General features: G+C 41.8%; 1 protein-coding gene across 3 annotated transcripts in view; it reads left to right on the top strand.

Moving 5' to 3' along the window:
• The window catches only part of PTPRA (protein tyrosine phosphatase receptor type A), a 135,368-nt gene that overhangs the window by 65,663 nt on the left and 52,077 nt on the right, over positions 1 to 17,628 (top strand). For 2 of the 3 annotated variants that reach the window (XM_087962661.1, XM_087962662.1), the window contains exons 3-4: positions 9,104 to 9,182; positions 11,839 to 12,213. In XM_087962661.1, coding sequence (XP_087818787.1) covers positions 9,110 to 9,182; positions 11,839 to 12,213 — 448 coding nt within the window. In that variant the 5' untranslated portion in view covers positions 9,104 to 9,109. Of the gene's footprint in view, positions 1 to 9,103; positions 9,183 to 11,838; positions 12,214 to 14,523; positions 14,545 to 17,628 lie in introns of all 3 variants that reach the window. The other variant, XM_087962660.1, reaches the window with a different exon arrangement.

Genomic DNA, 17,628 nt, shown 5'->3' with positions numbered 1-17,628 from the left:
ATATCTCGCTTAGCAACATAAATCTCAATTATGGTCCTACGTTGAGGGCTACCTGTTGTGACCCACCAGCGGCCAGCAGAGCTGGCAGTGGAGTCAGACAGTAGTGAGGAGGTTGGGGAGGAACCTGGGCCCGTCCTGGAGGCTGAGGAAGGCTCGGACAAGGGCTCTGTGTCGGAGGCAGAGATGGGGCCAGGGCCGCCCGACAGTTATCAGCTGCCTTTGGAGTTGGAATTCAGCGGGGCAGAAGAACAGCTGGAGCCTATTCCCAGTGTGCGCATGTGCAGAGCTGCCAGGAGAAGGGAACAGTTAAGGAACAAGGGTTGACTCAGGAGTAAGGCCACAGGTGGACGGTCGAACGGCCCCTTCCATAGAGATTAAAAGAGGAGCAAAAGGGGAGGGGGCTTTTGCAGGAAACAATTCGTTCGTTGCAGCCGTGTGAAGATCCGTCTGTGCATCTCATAGACTCTTTACCGAGCCCTTCCTTGTCAGCACTGCGTTTGGAAATAGTTACTTGGCAGCTCTCCAAGCTAGATAAGGTCTGTGCTCCTAATTACACCCTTGAAAGACCGTTGGCCAGGCCTTTGGCTGAAGGTGAACGCAAGAAATTCACCTTCGTTTAATAAAAGGGGTTTTGCCGGGACAAAGAGTCGGCTTAGTGCTTTTTGGGGAAGCTGAGGTCAGAAGAGTACCTCTATATTTAAACCACAAGGCAGCTTCTGATCATATTAGGGGGGGAAAAACTTCTAATGGTAAAAGCAGTTGAGCAGAGGAATTGTCAAAAATAGGTGATGGCCTCCTTTGTGAGAGGGCCCATGGGCCAAGAGAGTCTGCTTCCTTCTGGAATACCTTAATTTGGATTTTCACACAGGTAGTCCTGGACCTGTGACCACAATGGAGCCCCAAATGTTATGTTGCTAAGTGAGACATTTGTAAGTGAATTTTACCTGATTTTACCACCATTCTTTCCACAGGTGTTAAGTGAATCGCTGCAGCAGATAAATTAGCAACCCCGGTTGTTAAGTGAGCCTGCCTTCCCCGTTGACTTTGCTTGTCAGAAGGTCGCAAAAGGGGGACCCCGGGAAACCGTCATAAATGCGAGTCAGTTGCCAAGCACCTGAACTTTGATCAAGTGAGCGCAGGGATGCTGCAACGGTTGTAAGCGTGAAAAACAGTCATCACTCATTTTCCCCCCACAGTCCCGTTGTAACTTGAACGGTCACTAAATGAATGGTTGTAAGTGGAGGACCACCTGTATTCCCAATGGGATAGCTGAAAACCTGCAGGAGGTTCAGTCAAAAAAGAGAAGGAAAGGCAAGAGACTACGAATCCTTGGAAAGATTTTTGAGAGTAAAATAATATTGAAAGAGAATGAATGGAATAAAATTATTTATTGGCCAAGTTTGATTGGACACACAAGGAATTTTTTTTCTTGGTGCAAATGTTCCCAGTGTCCATAAAAGAAAAGAGACATTCGTCAAGAGTCGAGAATCATCAGGTACAACACTTTCTTCCTGATCTTGAAAAGTTAGCGCTCTCTTCTCCCTTTCTCCTTTTCCAACTTTTTAAGAATAGAATAGAGCAGAATAGAATAGAACAGAACAAAACAGAACAGAATAGAATTCTTTATTGGCCAAGTGCGATTGGACACACAAGGAATTTGTCTTGGTGTAAATGCTCTCAGTGTACATAAAAAATACATTTGTCAGGAGTCGAGAATAATCACGTACAGCACTTAATGACAGTCATAGGGTACAGTAAGCCATCAAGTCATCCTAGGAAACAGTCCATATAAATCGTAAGGATACAAGTGATAAAGTTACAGTCCCAAGTGGGAGGGGATGGGTGATAAGGAGTGATGAGAAGATTAATAGTAATAGTAGTGCAGTCTTAGTCAATAAGTTGACAGTGTTGTTGGAATTAGTGGTTTAACAGAGTGATGCCATTGGGGAAAAGGTGTCCTTGTGTCTACTTGTTCTGATGTGCAGGGCTCTATAGCATCATTTTGAGGGTAGGAGTTGAAACAGTTTATGTCCGGGATGTGAGGGGTCTGTAGATATTTTCACAGCCCTCTTTGTGACTCGTGCAAGATATACAAGTCCTCCATGGAAGGCAGGTGGGTAGCCATTGGGTTTTTCTGCAGTCCTAATTCCTCTCTGGAGTCTGTGTCTGTCCTGTTGGGTTGCAGAACCAAACCAGAATGTCAGTGTCCTTTTCAGATCTATAGAAGTTTTTTTCCCCCCCATATCCTCTCGGTTCTGTTTTTCTTTTTAAGGGGGAAAATGTGGGACCCGCCTCCTTGGGAAAGGAGCCAATCCCTGTCCAGAAGAATGGTGTAAGCCAATCAGATACAATCCTGCCATTCTGTGCTCTGCTCACACTAGGCTGGCATGGAGTCTTTGTTAAGCTTCAGCCCATTCATACATTCCCATAGTTTCACCTCCTTTCAACTTTTCTTTCAATCCACCCGGTTGGAGAGCAAAGAGAACAGCATAATTTAGACTTTTCTGGTAAAAAGGGGACATTCCTTTGGATAAAGGATTATACAGATGTTTGTCCGTAAAACAAACAAGGTCTTAAAGAGAAGCTTTGAAACTTCCTTCTCCAAATGATAAAAATTAGTTTGCAACCTTCACGGTATAATAAGGGGAAAGCTTTGTTCTTTTCATAAAAACATTCGTTTTAGCATCTAAACTCAGCCCTTAATTTAGAATTTATCTAAAAAGGGACCTCATCTATCTATCTATCTATCTATCTATCTATCTATCTATCTATCATCTATCATCTATTTATCTATCTACCTATCTACCTATCATCTATCTATCTACCTACCTACCTACCTACCTACCTACCTATCTATCATCTATCATCTATATCTATCATCCATCTATCTATCTATCTATCTATCTACCTATCTATCTATCTATCTATCTATCATCATCTATCTATCTATCTATCTATCTATCTATCTATCTATCATCTATCATCTATCTATCTACCTATCTACCTATCATCCATCTATCTATCTCTATCTATCTATCTATCTATCTATCTATCTATCTACCTACCTACCCACCTACCTACCTACCTACCTACCTATCTATCATCTATCATCTATCTATCATCCATCTATCTACCTACCTATCTATCTATCTATCTATCTACCTACCTACCTATCTATCTATCTACCTATCATCTATCGATCTATCTATCTATCTATCTACCTACCTACCTACCTACCTACCTACCTACCTACCTATCTATCTATCATCTATCTATCATCTATCTATCAACGGGCTCGTTGCACAACAGCTGCATTGTGCTTCCCCTAGTCACATAATTGTGTTGGATGACAAAACCCCACTATAAGCAAACCACTGGTCTAGGGACGTGGTGGCTCAGTGGTTAAGACGCCGAGCTTGTCAATCAGAAAGGTCGGCAGTTTGAAGGCGGTTCGAATCCCTAGTGCCACGGAATGGAGTGAGCTCCCGTTCCTTGTCCTAGCTTCTGCAAACCCAGCAGTTCGAAAGCACGTAAAAAATGGAAGTAGAAAAATAGGGATCCCTTTGGTGGGAAGGGAACAGCGTTCCGGGCGCCTTTGGCGTTTCGTCATGCCGGCCACATGACCATGGAGATGGCTTCGGAGAGCGCTGGCTCTGCGGCTTTGTAACGGAGAATGAGCACCGCCCCCTAGAGCCGGGAACAGCTAGCACGGATGTGCGAGGGGAACCTTTACCTTTACATAGCAATAGCACTTAGACTTATATACCTCTACACAGTGCTCTACAGCCCTCTGTAAGCGGTTTACAGAGCCCAACCATCTGGATCCTCATTTTACCCACCTCGGAAGGATGGAAGGCCGAGTCAACCTTGAGCCAGTGAGAATCGAATTGCCAAATTGTTGTCAGCCGGCAGTTCGCAGAAATAACCTGCAGTATCGCATTCTAACCACTGCGCCATCGCGGCTCATAACTTAGCTTAGACTCATATACTACTGCTTCATAGTGTTTTTACAGGACTCTAAGCTATGGGTGTCATGTGTCAACTCGTAAAGCATTCCTATGCCTGTTTTTGAGTTGCCATAAACAAGGTAGGGGGGGTAGAAAGTCTAAAGAAACAGTACAGCAGTTTAGAACCAGAAATACATTCCATGCTTATGCTACAAAGATTGTAGCTGGGCTACCGTATCTTCTGCCCCCGAAAATCCTTCATTGGAGAATGTGATTGATGACACACCCAGCGGGGAGGGGGAAACAGGGTCACAGGTGACTACAAATTACCTCTGCCAGAATTGGATTCATTTAGGTCCATGCTGACATGTTGCTCCTAATAAATCCTTTGGATTCTTTTAAAGCTTGGCTCGAGGCTCATGATTCAATTAGGGCAATCGCCGGAACCCTGACATCATTTTTCCTTTTCGTGTCGTTTTTTCCTTTCGCGGGTCTGGGGCAGGCGTGGCCTGCCTGTGATGCATCCGGCCGCGGGCCACCAGTTTGACAACCCTGCTCTAAGCGGTTTACAGAGTCAGAATATATCCCCCCCCCCAACAATCTGGGTCTTCCTTTTACCGACCTCAGGAGGACGGATACCTGAATCAACCTTGATGTCAACTCATAAAATGTTTCTCTGGTTTTTTTTTAGAGATGCCAACAGAAAGGGAGGGGGGAACAGTGCAGCAGCTTGCAAACCAAAAGCGCATTCCATAAATGTTTTCAAAGATAGGAACTAGGTGACTGAAGTTTCTGCCCCGCAAAATTCTAACTGGAGAGCATGATTGGTGACTCTGGGCTATGGATGTGTCCCATTGGAGACTATGAATTAGGATACACCCAGGAGGTGCAGGGGGGGAAACCATGGTCAAGGGTGACAATGAATGATGTGTCTCAGAGTCGGCTACAACCAGGCAGCGCCGGACATGTTTAGTACTAATAAATCTTCTTTAAGTTTTGGAAGTTTGGCTCGAGACTCATGATTTAATTGGGGGATAATTGTCGGAATCCTGACAAATGAAATGTACAGAGAGTCTTCAAGTTATGACCACAATTGAGGCCAAAATTTACGTTGCTGAGGTGAAACACATTTGTTAACTGAGTTTGCCCCGTTTTACGACTTTTCTTGCCACGACTGTTTAGTGAATCATTGCAGTTATTAAGCTAGTCACCTGGTTGTTAAGTGAATCTGGTTGTCCCCGTTGGTTCCCCCCCCTTGTTGGAAGATCACTGATCACATGACCGGGGAGACACTCCAACCGTCGTAAATACGAGTCAGTTGCCAAGCATCTGAATTTTGATCACGTGATTGTAGAGATGCTGCAACGGTCGTAAATGTGAAAAATGGTCATAAGCCACTTTTATCAGATACATAGTAACTTTTTTTTGTAAATGTTTTTTTTTTTTTTTTTTTATTTGATAAAATATAAAAGATGTTATAAAAAACATCTCTTAATGAACAGCATGGTTCCAGGTTTTCACATTTGCATACAAACACGACCTTGGTTACATATTCATCTATTCCATTCAGTTTCATATCATTGCATTTCATATTTTCTGTAAATTTTCTCAGATATTCTTATATTCCTCAAACTTATTTTCTAAATTTTCTATTCATTTCTTAACTTATTTCTTTTTACTTTAAATAATTCTCATATCTTCATATTCATTATACTTTATACTTGTATCTGTCACATTTGCAATTTCATCGCATATTCTTATTTTATTATTCCAAAAGTTTCATCTTAATTCAAATAATTCGAAAAATTTCCCCTTTAATTACTAATTTGAGTGCACCAGCCCTTTATCTTATACATCATTTAGTTAGCTCCTCTTTAATTAATAATAATGATTTATCACAATATAGTCACTTTTTAATTGTCACCTTAAAAGTTAATAACAATAATCTAACAACTACACTGCTCAAAAAATAAAGGGAACACTTAAACAACACAATGTAACTCCAAGTCAGTCACACTTCTGTGAAATCAAACTGTCCACTTAGGTAGCAACACTGATTGACAATCAATTTCACATGCTGTTGTGCAAATGGAATAGACAACAGGTAGAAAGCAGAGGCAGTTAGCAAGACATCCCCAATGAAGGAGAGGTTCTGCAGGTGGTGACCACAGACCACTTCTCAGTTCCTGTGCTTTCTGGCTGATGGTTTGGTCACTTTTGAATGCTGGCAGTGCTTTCACTCTAGTGGTAGCATGAGACGGAGTCTACAACCCACACGAGTGGCTCAGGTAGTGCAGCTCATCCAGGATGGCACATCAATGCGAGCTGTGGCAAGAAGGTTTGCTGTGTCTGTCAGCGTAGTGTCCAGAGCATGGAGGTGCTACCAGAAGACAGGCCAGTACATCAGGAGACATGGAGGAGGCCGTAGGAGGGCAACAACCCAGCATCAGGACCGCTACCTCTGCCTTTGTGCAAGGAGGGACAGGAGGAGCACTGCCAAAGTCCTGCAAAATGACCTCCAGCGGGCCACAAATGTGCATGTGGCTGCTCAAACGGTCAGAAACAGACTCCATGAGGGTGGTATGAGGGCCTGATCTCCACAGGTGGGGGTTGTGCTTACAGCCCAACACTGTGCAGGACGTTGGCATTTGCCAGAGAACACCAAGATTGGCAAATTCACCACTGGCGCCCTGTGCTCTTCACAGATGAAAGCAGGTTCACCCTGAGCACATGTGACAGACGTGACAGGGTCTGGAGACACCGTGGAGAATGTTCTGCTGCCTGCAACATCCTCCAGCATGACCGGTTTGGTGTGGGGTGGCATTTCTTTAGGGGGCCGCACAGCCCTCCATGTGCTCGCCAGAGGTAGCCTGACTGCCATTAGGTACCGAGATGAGATCCTCCAACCCCTTGTGAGACCATATGCTGGTGCGGTTGGCCCTGAGTTCCTCCTAATGCATGACAATGGTAGACCTCATGTGGCTGGAGTGTGTCAGCAGTTCCTGCGAGATGATGGCATTGATGCTATGGACTGGCCCGCCCGTTCCCCAGACCTGAATCCAATTGAGCACATCTGGGACATCATGTCTCGCTCCATCCACCAACGCCACATTGCATCACAGACTGTCCAGGAGTTGGGGGATGCTTTAGTCCAGGTGTGGGAGGAGATCCCTCAGGAGACCATCCGCCACATCATCAGGAGCATGCCCAGGCGTTGTAGGGAGGTCATACAGGCACGTGGAGGCCACACGCACTACTGAGCCTCATTTTGACTTTTTTTAAGGACATTACATCAAAGTTGGATCAGCCTGTAGTGTTTTTTTCCACTTTAATTTTGAGTATAACTCCAAATCCAGACCTCCATGGGTTGCTAAATTTGGTTTCCACTGATAATTTTTGTGTGAGTTTGTTGTCAGCACATTCAACTATGCAATAAAAAAAGTATTTAATAAGAATATTTTATTCATTCAGATCTAGGATGTCTTATTTTCGTGTTCCCTTTATTTTTTTGAGCAGTGTATGTAACACATATGCATTTTAGGACAAATTCCGCATGGTATTTTCCCCTTCAATTACATTAAATCATTTATAATTTCAAATAAATTAATTGATTCAATTAATCATAAAAACATGTTAATCTTTTTATAACAATCCTCATTTTAGCTATATTCTTACATTTATTCAACGTATTTAGCATACTTATCATAATTTCTCTTTTTCACATTTATTCCATTTATCTCTGTGTATAATTTAACAAAAAAAACAAGTAATCTAGTAACAGTAGGATAATCAGTTCCAATCTTTTCATTTTAAAACTCTATAGTTTTAGATACATTGTAATTTTAAATGGTCACTAAATGGACTGTTCTAAGTCAAGGACTACATAAAGTTTCTGTTTTTAATGTAATAAAATTGCCCTGGTTCTCCACCTTAAATCATGGGTGGTGTTTTTTTGTTTTTGTTTTAGTGAGTAGATTGTTGGAGTGGAAATAATTTTGGCACCTGATGATAGAAATTGGGAAATATTTTAGCTGCTTATGTAAGGATGGGGAAACAGCAGCCTCGAGGCCATGGATTTTTAGAGAATAAATGCTACCAAATAAGAACATTTGCTTCAGCTCAGATGAAGAACTCTGGGTTCCCCTCACTTGGACAAAATTAATATTTATTAATATTACCAGTACGTATTAAATACAGGGGTCCCCAAACTTGACCACTTTAAGACTTGTGAACTTCAACTCCCAGAATTCCTCAGCCACTTCTAGTACACAAAAGGCCTGGGTTAAAACAATAAAAAGAATTTTTCTAACGTCTCCATCGGCTTTCCTCCTCATCTCATGTCAGTTTGCTTTGAGAAGTTTTCAAAAACGGTTTGGAACACGTGGTAACTATTATTTAAGAGCTGACCAGCAGTGAAGCTGAGAGTTAACATCCAAAGAAAATTCTGGCAAAATTACACAGCGTTGGTCCAGGGGTTTGAGTCTGATTAAGAGTGAAGTTTTTGGATTTGGGGAGTTGATCAAAAAGATCCAGCAGAGCAACAGAAAAAAAATACCATAAATTATTGTGATGTGAGCAATACTATAGTTGTTTCTGAATGATTGGGAGAGGGAGGAGGGATAAAATCGAGAGGAAAAAACCCCAAATTCAGCTAAAGGAATTATCAAAAAGCAAAGAAAAAAACTGAAATAAAAAAAAAATGTAACCATACTTGCAATCCTGTGATATTTCACTTTGCGACAACTTCGCTTAATGACTAATATTTAATCGCTAAAGGAAAGCTTCCTAAAGACTTGCAGGCTGCAAAGATTCCAGCAAACCAGTTCTATAATTCCTTTAATATTAAAGATGATTTTATAACCATTTTGTTAATTTTATATTATAGATGATTGTATAACCATTTTGTTCCTTTTATATTAAAGAGGATTTTATAACCATTTTGTTCCTTTTATATTGAAGATGATTTTATAACCATTTTGTTCCTTTTATATTGAAGATGATTTTATAACCATTTTATATTAAAGATGATTTTATAACCATTTCCTTTAAGACCTTATGTTCAGTTTTAAACATTTGATGTCTCCTGAGTGGCTTTTAAAGCTTGGGAATTATTCTTCCTGAATCGCTAACAAATATTTTTTTGTTTTGTTTTTCAGGCCAATATGGGTATATGCTTCCTTGTTATCCTTTTCAGCAGCTGCTTAACATACCTAGGTGTTGCCAATATAACTTCAGGTGAGTTACCTGTCTGCTTTCCAGGAGACTGGCTAAATGCAGATATGACAAGATCTCTTTAGACATATGTCTGTTCTTAACGGTTGATAGGCTTTTATTTCATGACAATGTCTGTGCATTTCTAGAAACAGGTAGTCGTCCTCAATGTACCCAAAATTGAGCCCAAACTTTATGCTGTTGAGCGAGAAATTTGTTAAGCGAGTCTGCTCCATTTTACGACTTTTTCTTGCCGCGTTTGTTAAGTGCATTCTTGCAGTTCTTAAATTGGTTAATGAATCTGGCTTCCCCGCGGACTTTGCTGGTCAGTGTTGTGGTCCATTGGTGGCTGGCGGCAGAGTCGGACAGTGGGCCAGTCTGGGAGTCTGGGGAGGGCTCGGATGAGGGATCTGTGTCCGACACAGAGACGGGGCCAGGGCCATCTGAGGGTTATGTGCGAACTCTGGAGCCTCCAAAATCTGACATCGGCGGGAGCCTGTTCCCAGTGTGCGCGTGCACAGAGCTGCCAGAAGGCAAGAACAGCTAAGACAAAAGGGACAACTCAGGAGTAAGGCTCGGAGGTGATTGGCCCCTCCTGAAAGACATAAAGGAGGAGCAAAGGGACAGGAGCCTTTGCAGGAAGCAACGTTATTTGTTCTGGTTGGCTTAATCTCTGAAGCTCTGGGTTGACTTTGTGCTCCGTTTGGCCTTGTACAGCCAATTGGCAATTTAGTCATGGCAGGATTCCAAGGGAGATAAAGGTGGGTGCTTATCAGACTTATCCCAAAGGACTGTGGCAGACTTCCGCTGGACTATTCACAAACTGTTTGGGACTATTCACAGCCGTTAAAATAATGAAAAAAGGGGTTTGGGACTAACCTGTGTTTGTTAGTGTCTCAATAAGCCTTGGTCAGAACGCATACACCATTTCTGACAGATGGCAGTCCAATCTCTTCTTGAAAGTCTCAAGTGATGATGCTCCCACAACTTCCGAGGGCAACTTCTGTTCCACGGGTTGATTGTTCTCACTGTCAGAAAGTTTCTCCTTATTTCCAGGTTGAATCTCTCCTTGTTCAGTTTCCATCCGTTGTTCCTTGTCTGGCCTTCGGGTGCCTTGGAGAATAGCTTGACCCCCTCCTCCTCTCTGGGGCAGCCCCTGCCCAAATATTGGAAGTCTGCTCTCCTGTCTCCCTTGGTCCTTCTTTTCCCTAGACTAGCCAGTTGGATCCTAACAGAATAACAGAGTTGGAAGAGACCTTGTAGGTCATCTAGTCCAACCCCCCCACCCAAGCAGGAGACCCTGCACCATTTCTGACAGAAGGAAGTCCAATCTCTTCTTGAAAGCCTCCAGGGATGAAGCTCCCACAACTTCTGAGGGCAACTTCTCTTCTATGGGTTGACTGTTCTCACTGTCTGATAGTTTCTCCTTATTTCCAGGTTGAATCTCTCCTTGATCAGCTTCCATCCTTTAGTCCTTGTCTGGCCTACAGGTGCTTTAGAAAACAGGTTGACCCCTTCCTCTTTGGGGCAGCCCCTCAAATATTGGAAGGCTGCTCTCCTGTCTCCCCTGGTCCTTCTCTTCCCTAGACTAGCCAGGCCCAGTTCCTGCAACCGTTCATTGTATGTTTTATCCTCCAGTCCCCTCATCACCCTGGTTGCTCTTCTCTGCCCTTTTTCTAGAGTCTCAACATCTTTTTTATAGTGTGGTGACCAAACCTGGATGCAGGACTCTAGGTGTGGTCTTACTAAGGCTTTATAGAGCGGTATTAGTACCACCCTTGATCTTGATTGTATCCCTCTGTTAATGCAACTTAGGATTGCATTGGCTTTTTTGGCTGCTGCTGCACACTGCTGGCTCCTATTTAGCTGGTTGTCCACTAAGACTCCAAGATCCCTCTGACAGTTCCTGCTATTGAGCCTGGTTTCTCCCAGTCTATATGTGTCCTTTTGGTTTTTCTTGCCTAAGTGGAGGACTTTCCTTTTCTCTACATTGAATTTCATTTTGTTAGATACGACCCAGTGTTCTAGTCTGTCAAGATCCATCTGGATCTTGAACCTGTCTTCTTGGGTGTTAGCTATTCCTGCCAACTTAGTATCATCTGCAAATTTGGCAAGTTCCCCTTCTATTCCCTCATCTAGGTCATTAATGAAGATATTGAAAAGTCCTGGGCTTAAGACAGAACCTTGTGGCACCCCACTGCTTACTTCCCTCCATGTAGACTTAGACCCATTAAGGGTTACTCCTTGAGTACAGTCCTTAAAAGAAATCTTTGCGCGTTGCAGAAGAGAATGAGATTCTGTTCGGAAAAGCAGCATATGTAGAATTGAGATGCAAGAATAAATAATGTAAAAAAAGTCTATCTTTGAATTACACATGAATACAACATGAAATTCATAAAGTGAGGATTGGAATAGTATATTATGTTGGAAACAAACAATAGACATAATTTGGATGTATAATATAATATGATGGAGAGATTATACGATATGATAGTTTTAGCTAGGATGTATAACACGATGGAAAGGGGGAAAAGGGCCTTGATGTATCCAGTACACAAAGACGTTATATAACTATAAATAGTTATGTATATTAAAGAAAATGTATAATAAATAAAATAAAATAAAATGATTTGCCTGGGGGAAAAAAGGAAACATTTTTTTTTTGTTCCGTTCTTCCTAGTCCATCCATCAACAGAGAGTCCCTTGCCCACCACCAGTTTAGTGAAAACTGCCACCACGCAGGCCACGAGTGCAAAACCCACCACTTCAATGAAGAGGCCGACCACGTCCCCAGGCGTGGCACCGACTGTGGCACAAAGCCATCCGCCTCCGAAAGGGCGGGAAGCCACGACGACCAACGCCACCGTCACTGGGCCCAGCGTGGCCGTGGCAACGACTTTGCACAAAGCTCTGCGGCCCACGACTGGGCCTGCCACCTTTGCACCGAATGCCACAGAACCTCCTCCCAATGTCACTGCGACGGATAAAACGTTGACGACGGTGGAGGCCAACTTCACAAGTGCACTAGCGACTTCGCAAGCCTTCAACACCGCAAGTATGGGATCTCTGAGTTATTACCTTTATTATGTTTAATATCTATGTCTATCTGTCTAGCTAGCTAGCTATGTCTGTCTGCCTGTTTGTCTCTCTTTCTATCTGTGTGTGTGCTTCTCTCTCTCTCTCTTTCTCTTTCTGTCTCTCTTTATCTGTCTAACTGTGTCTATCTCTTATCTATCTGTTGGTCTATCACTATCTCTCTCTTTTTCTCTATATCTGTTTGTCTTTCTGTCTCTCTCTGTTTCTCTCTATGTTTAACTCTCTCTCTATCTCTTTCTCTCATCTCTGTCTATCTCTTATCTGTTGGTCTATCACTGTCTCTCTTTCTCTATATCTCTGTCTGTTCATCTCTCTCTCTCTCTCTCTCTCTGTTTAACTCTGTCTCTGTCTATCTCTTTCTCTTATCTCTATCTCTTATCTATCTGTCTGTTGGTCTATCACTATCTGTCTCTCTTTCTCTATGTCTCTGTCTGTCTGTCTGTCTCTCTACCTGTGTGTGTGTCTCTCTCTCTATCTGTATAACCCTGTCTCTGTCTGTCTATCTCTTTCTCTTATCCCTGTCTATCTCTTATCTATCTATCTATCTATCTATCTATCTATCTATCTATCTATCTATCTATTGGTTTATCACTATCTGTCACTCTTTCTCTATATCTTTGTCTGTCTCTATCTGTCTATCTATCTGTTTAACTCTGTCTCTTTCTGTCTATCTCTTTCTCTTATCTGTCTATCTCTTATCTATCTATCTGTTGGTCTATCACTATCTGTCTCTCTCTCTATATGTCTGCCTGCCTGCCTGCCTGTCTATCCATCCTTCTATCGATCGATCGATCGATCCATCCATCCATCCATCCTATCTTTACGGGAAGTCCTCAACATACAATCACAATTGAGCCCAAAATTTTGGTTGTTAAGCGATACATTTGTCAAATGAGCTTCGCCCCATTTTACGACCCTTTTTGGCCTCAGCTGTTAACTGAATCCCTGCAGTTGATAAGTTAGTAATCCGGTCGTTAAGTAAATCTGGCTTCCCCCATTGACTTTGCTTGTCAAAAGAGCGTAAAATGGGATCACATGACACTACGACGGTCATAAATACGAACCACTTGCCAAGAATCTGAATTTTGATGACAGGACTCTGGGGATGCTGCAAAGGTAACTGTGAAAAAGAGTCATAAATCCTTTTTTTTTAAAAGTGCCGTTGCAATTTTGAGCAGTCACTAAACAAACTGTTGTAAATTGAGGACTACCTCTACTGCTCTATAAGTAACTCAAGGTGGGGAATCCTGCCTAATGCTCCTTCCTTCTCCTGTTTTCCCCACAATAACTTTGCGAGGTGCGATGGACTTGAGAGCAAGGGACTGACCCAACGTTGCCCAATTGGCTTTCATGCCTAAGGTGGAACTAGAACTCAATGTCTCCTAGTGATTGGCCCAAAGTCACCCAGCCAGTTTTTGTGCTTAAGGTGGAACCAGAATTCACAGCCTCCTGGTTGATTGGCCCAAAGTCACCCAGCTGGCTTTCATGCCTAAGGCGGGACTAGAACTCACCGTCCCCTTGTGACTGGACCAAAGCCACCCGGCTGTCTTTCATGTCTAAGGCGGGACTAGAACTCACCGTCCCCTGGTGATTGGCTCAAAGTCACCCAGCTGGCTTTCATGCCTAAGGCGGGACTAGAACTCACCGTCTCCTGGTGATTGGCCCAAAGTCACCCAGCTGGCTTTCATGCCTAAGGCGGGACTAGAACTCACCGTCCCTGGTGATTGGCCCAAAGTCACCCAGCTGGCTTTCATGTCTAAGGCGGGACTAGAACTCACCGTCTCCTGGTGATTGGCCCAAAGTCACCCAGCTGGCTTTCATGCCTAAGGTGGGACTAGAACTCAATGTCTCCTGGTGATTGGCCCAAAGTCACCCAGCCAGTTTTTGTGCTTAAGGCGGGACTAGAACTCACAGCCTCCTGGTTGATTGGCCCAAAGTCACCCAGCCAGCTCTCATGCCTAAGGCGGGACTAGAACTCAGAGCCACAGTGTTTAAAAGTCATGGGAAGAACCGCAACATTCATTAGTGGGGGGGAAAAATTACTGAATTAACATGGGAGCATCTGAAGACAGTGCAGAATCTTTTACAAAGAAAAGAAAGAAACTTTCTAGGGAAGAAGGGAGGGACAGAGTAAGAACGTAGCCTTTTATATATATATATGAAAAAAGGGAAATGGGAAATGTAAAGAGAGCCGTAAAAGACTGGAGAAATGATGCTGAATTTTGGAGATCATTTATAAATGCTCTATTTGTGTGCTTTCTATTTATAGCTGAAATCACAGGACACACCGGTAAGCACATTTTGCTATATATATATAGCAAATCATATATATATATATATAATTTCCCCTTACTGTTTGATCGAGAGATTCTCGTCCTTTAAAGCTTTGTCCTTTATCTTTTGATCTCGGGGGCATTTTGATTGCCACAAGCAAACCAGGCCAAAATCCCAGGAATGGCTACAGAAGGAGTGGAAAAAGGAGATTTCCTACATATGAAGGGCTTTTTTGTAATCATAAATGTTTGCTAGGAACCATGGAAAGGCCTGTACAGTTAGTCCTCCACTTACAACAGTTTGCTTAGTGACCGTTCAAAGTTACAATGGCACTGAAAAAAGTGAGCTATGACCATTTTTTCATTCTTACAACCATTGCAACATTAACCATGGTCATCTGATCAAAATTCAGACAGTTGGCAACTGACTCATACTTATGACAGGGTTATACAATCCCCTTTTGTGACCTTCCGACAAGCAGAGTTAATGGGGGAGCCAGATTTACTTAACAACAGTCTTACTAGTTTAAGAGCTGCCATGATTCATTTAACAACTGTGGCAAGAAAGGTCGTAAAATGGGGCAAAACTCCCTTAACAAATGTCTTGCTTAGCACCTAATGTTGGGCTCCATTGTCATAAGTCGAGGACTATCTGTACCGATTTTTAAATTTGAATTTCTACAGGAATTATATTGTCGCCTCCCATTTGATATATTAAGCTTCTATCCCAGGGCAGTAGCTCTATTGAATTCTACTGTATAGTGCAGTATTGGTGTGATGACCCAGGGTGGGATACAAAATAAACACAGTCACAAAAACAGGTGAAGCCCCTTTTATTCCTTCAATTTGGCTTCAAAGCTCCAAATATCCTTGACTGAGACAAAAAACTCCCCCACAAACAGTTATGAAAAGGAGGAAATGCCATTTAAAGTAAAAATGCCTATAAATTATAAAGAGCAAAAACAACACAAACCACACTAAAGCAATTAAGGGAACCAGGCAAGATAAGGGCTTGAAGACGTCCACAGATACCGGAACACACACTGGGAAGGATGCCAAACTCAGATAGGAATGGACAAGACTAGAGATATTTCCACATTTTGTTTCCAGCACTGGCCCATACACATGTCCGTCCTTTTAACCAGTTCTCACTGCTGCAGCCCATGAAGGGGATCAGGACCCTTTCCTCCCCCGTAGACCATGCCATTCACGTTTCTCCCTTTTCCGCTCCTCCCTGAATGAAGAGGGGATGAAGAGGGGATGGGCCTAGGTCTTCCTGACTGCCCAGCCAGCCTGTGCCCTTCCCCAGTTTCCTCCACAACCTCCAGAACCACGCTCCCACTCCCTGTCCGCTGTCAGACTCCATCAGAGGCATGACAGCATGTCAAATATTAAATACTATTAATTGTTAATTAAATATTATTAAATATTAAATATTATTAAATATTATTAATTATTATTATTAATAATTATTAATTGAAATAGTATTTCAATTCAATGTGCGGAGTGTGAAAGGATGCGTGTTTGTGTTTATTTTCATGGTCATGATGTGCACTGAAGATGATGTTTGATTTCGTTGTACGAGGTGCAGTGACAATAAAGTAAAACTAAACTAAATTTCCTTTGTTCTTCACATTTCAAGTAATAAGTTGGCAGAAACTATGGGAAAGAAAAGATGAGTTAACAATATCCACAGCATATAAAGACAATTTGTATAAGCTGTTTTACAGTTGGGACTTTGCACCAGCAAAATTGGCAAAAATCACCCAAATGCTGGAAGTGTCACCAGACACCTGGATCATATTACAATATTTGGTGTACAGAAGCAAAAAGATACTGGATAAAAATCCACACATGGTTGGAAAAAAAATGATAAAGCAGCACATAGATTTTAAACCTGAAATTTTTTTTATTAGGAATGATACCTGAAGGTTATAGCCAAAAAAAGCATATTTAATTATTCATGTGTTAACTGCAGCTAGGATGGTATTTGCTCAGAATTGGAAAAGTGATAAAATACCAGCAGAGGGAAAAGGTGATAGAGAAAATATTTGAATGTGCAGAGATGAACATTGGCAATTAAAGAAAAAGATTAAAGAAAAATTAAATTAAAGAAAAAGAAGAAGCTGAATATTACATGGTATGGGATTTATTTTATCAATGGCTGAGAAAAATAAAACAAGTTAGCTGAGTAGATGAATATATAGAGAAGTAAGTTAAGATTGTTATAATAGTTATAAGGGATAAATGACCTACAAAGAAAATGTGATTATTGTTATATTGGCAAGAAAAGTATAAATTACAATTGCTAGCACTAAATCAACATACTGTAATGAACGAAAGATGGAATTATTGTAAATACAAAAAATAAAAATAAAAAATTTCCCCAAGTAATAAGCCTCTAGGAGATACACAGACAGGTGTAAAACTAATTTAAGATATTCTAAATATTGGGAGTGCTTTTCTTAGTAGATAAATGTGCTTGAGTTAGATAAGCAACACACATTTGCTGAGTGTGGCAACTGTTTAGGGCTAGTGAAAAACCACAAGGGGTTTCAAAGAATTTCCAGATAATATTTTCCGGCAGATAATCCTGTTCCATTCGGGTGTGTGTGTGAGAGAGAAGTTTTAATTTCATATCTACTGTGGTTTTGAGATAGCGGTGATGACTTACTAGCTAGGAGAAAGATCTTAAGAATTGCTGCAGGCGGTTAACACAACAGATGTAGCCCTTGCAAAAAAGACAGTGAAAATCTGGGCAAGGGGATCAGCCAGGAAAGGCATCTAAAAAAACAGTGGCCAATATTTTAATTTGAAGGCGAGAGTGCGACCATTCGTTAAAAAAAAAAAGATAGAAAGAAATTGAATGGATTGATACATTAACATCTGGTTTTCTGCCTTTCAAGTCAGTCACTAAACGAACTGCTATAAATCGAATGGTACCTGTAATCGAATGAGCTGGTTTTACTCCTCATGAGTTGCTTTTATTCGTTTATTTTATTTGTCCATTGCTTACAAGATGATAGGCATAAGTATTAAACATGAGTAAGAATACAGGAAATAGGTACGAATAAATGGGGACAATAGGACAGGGACAGGAG

This window comes from Notechis scutatus, chromosome 4, assembly GCF_049901735.1.
Source record: "Notechis scutatus isolate UNSWTSFEM ecotype Mainland chromosome 4, rNotScu1.2, whole genome shotgun sequence".
Lineage (NCBI taxonomy): Eukaryota > Metazoa > Chordata > Lepidosauria > Squamata > Elapidae > Notechis > Notechis scutatus.
Note: the sequence above shows the minus strand (reverse complement) of the source record. Positions and strands in the feature narration are given on the sequence as shown.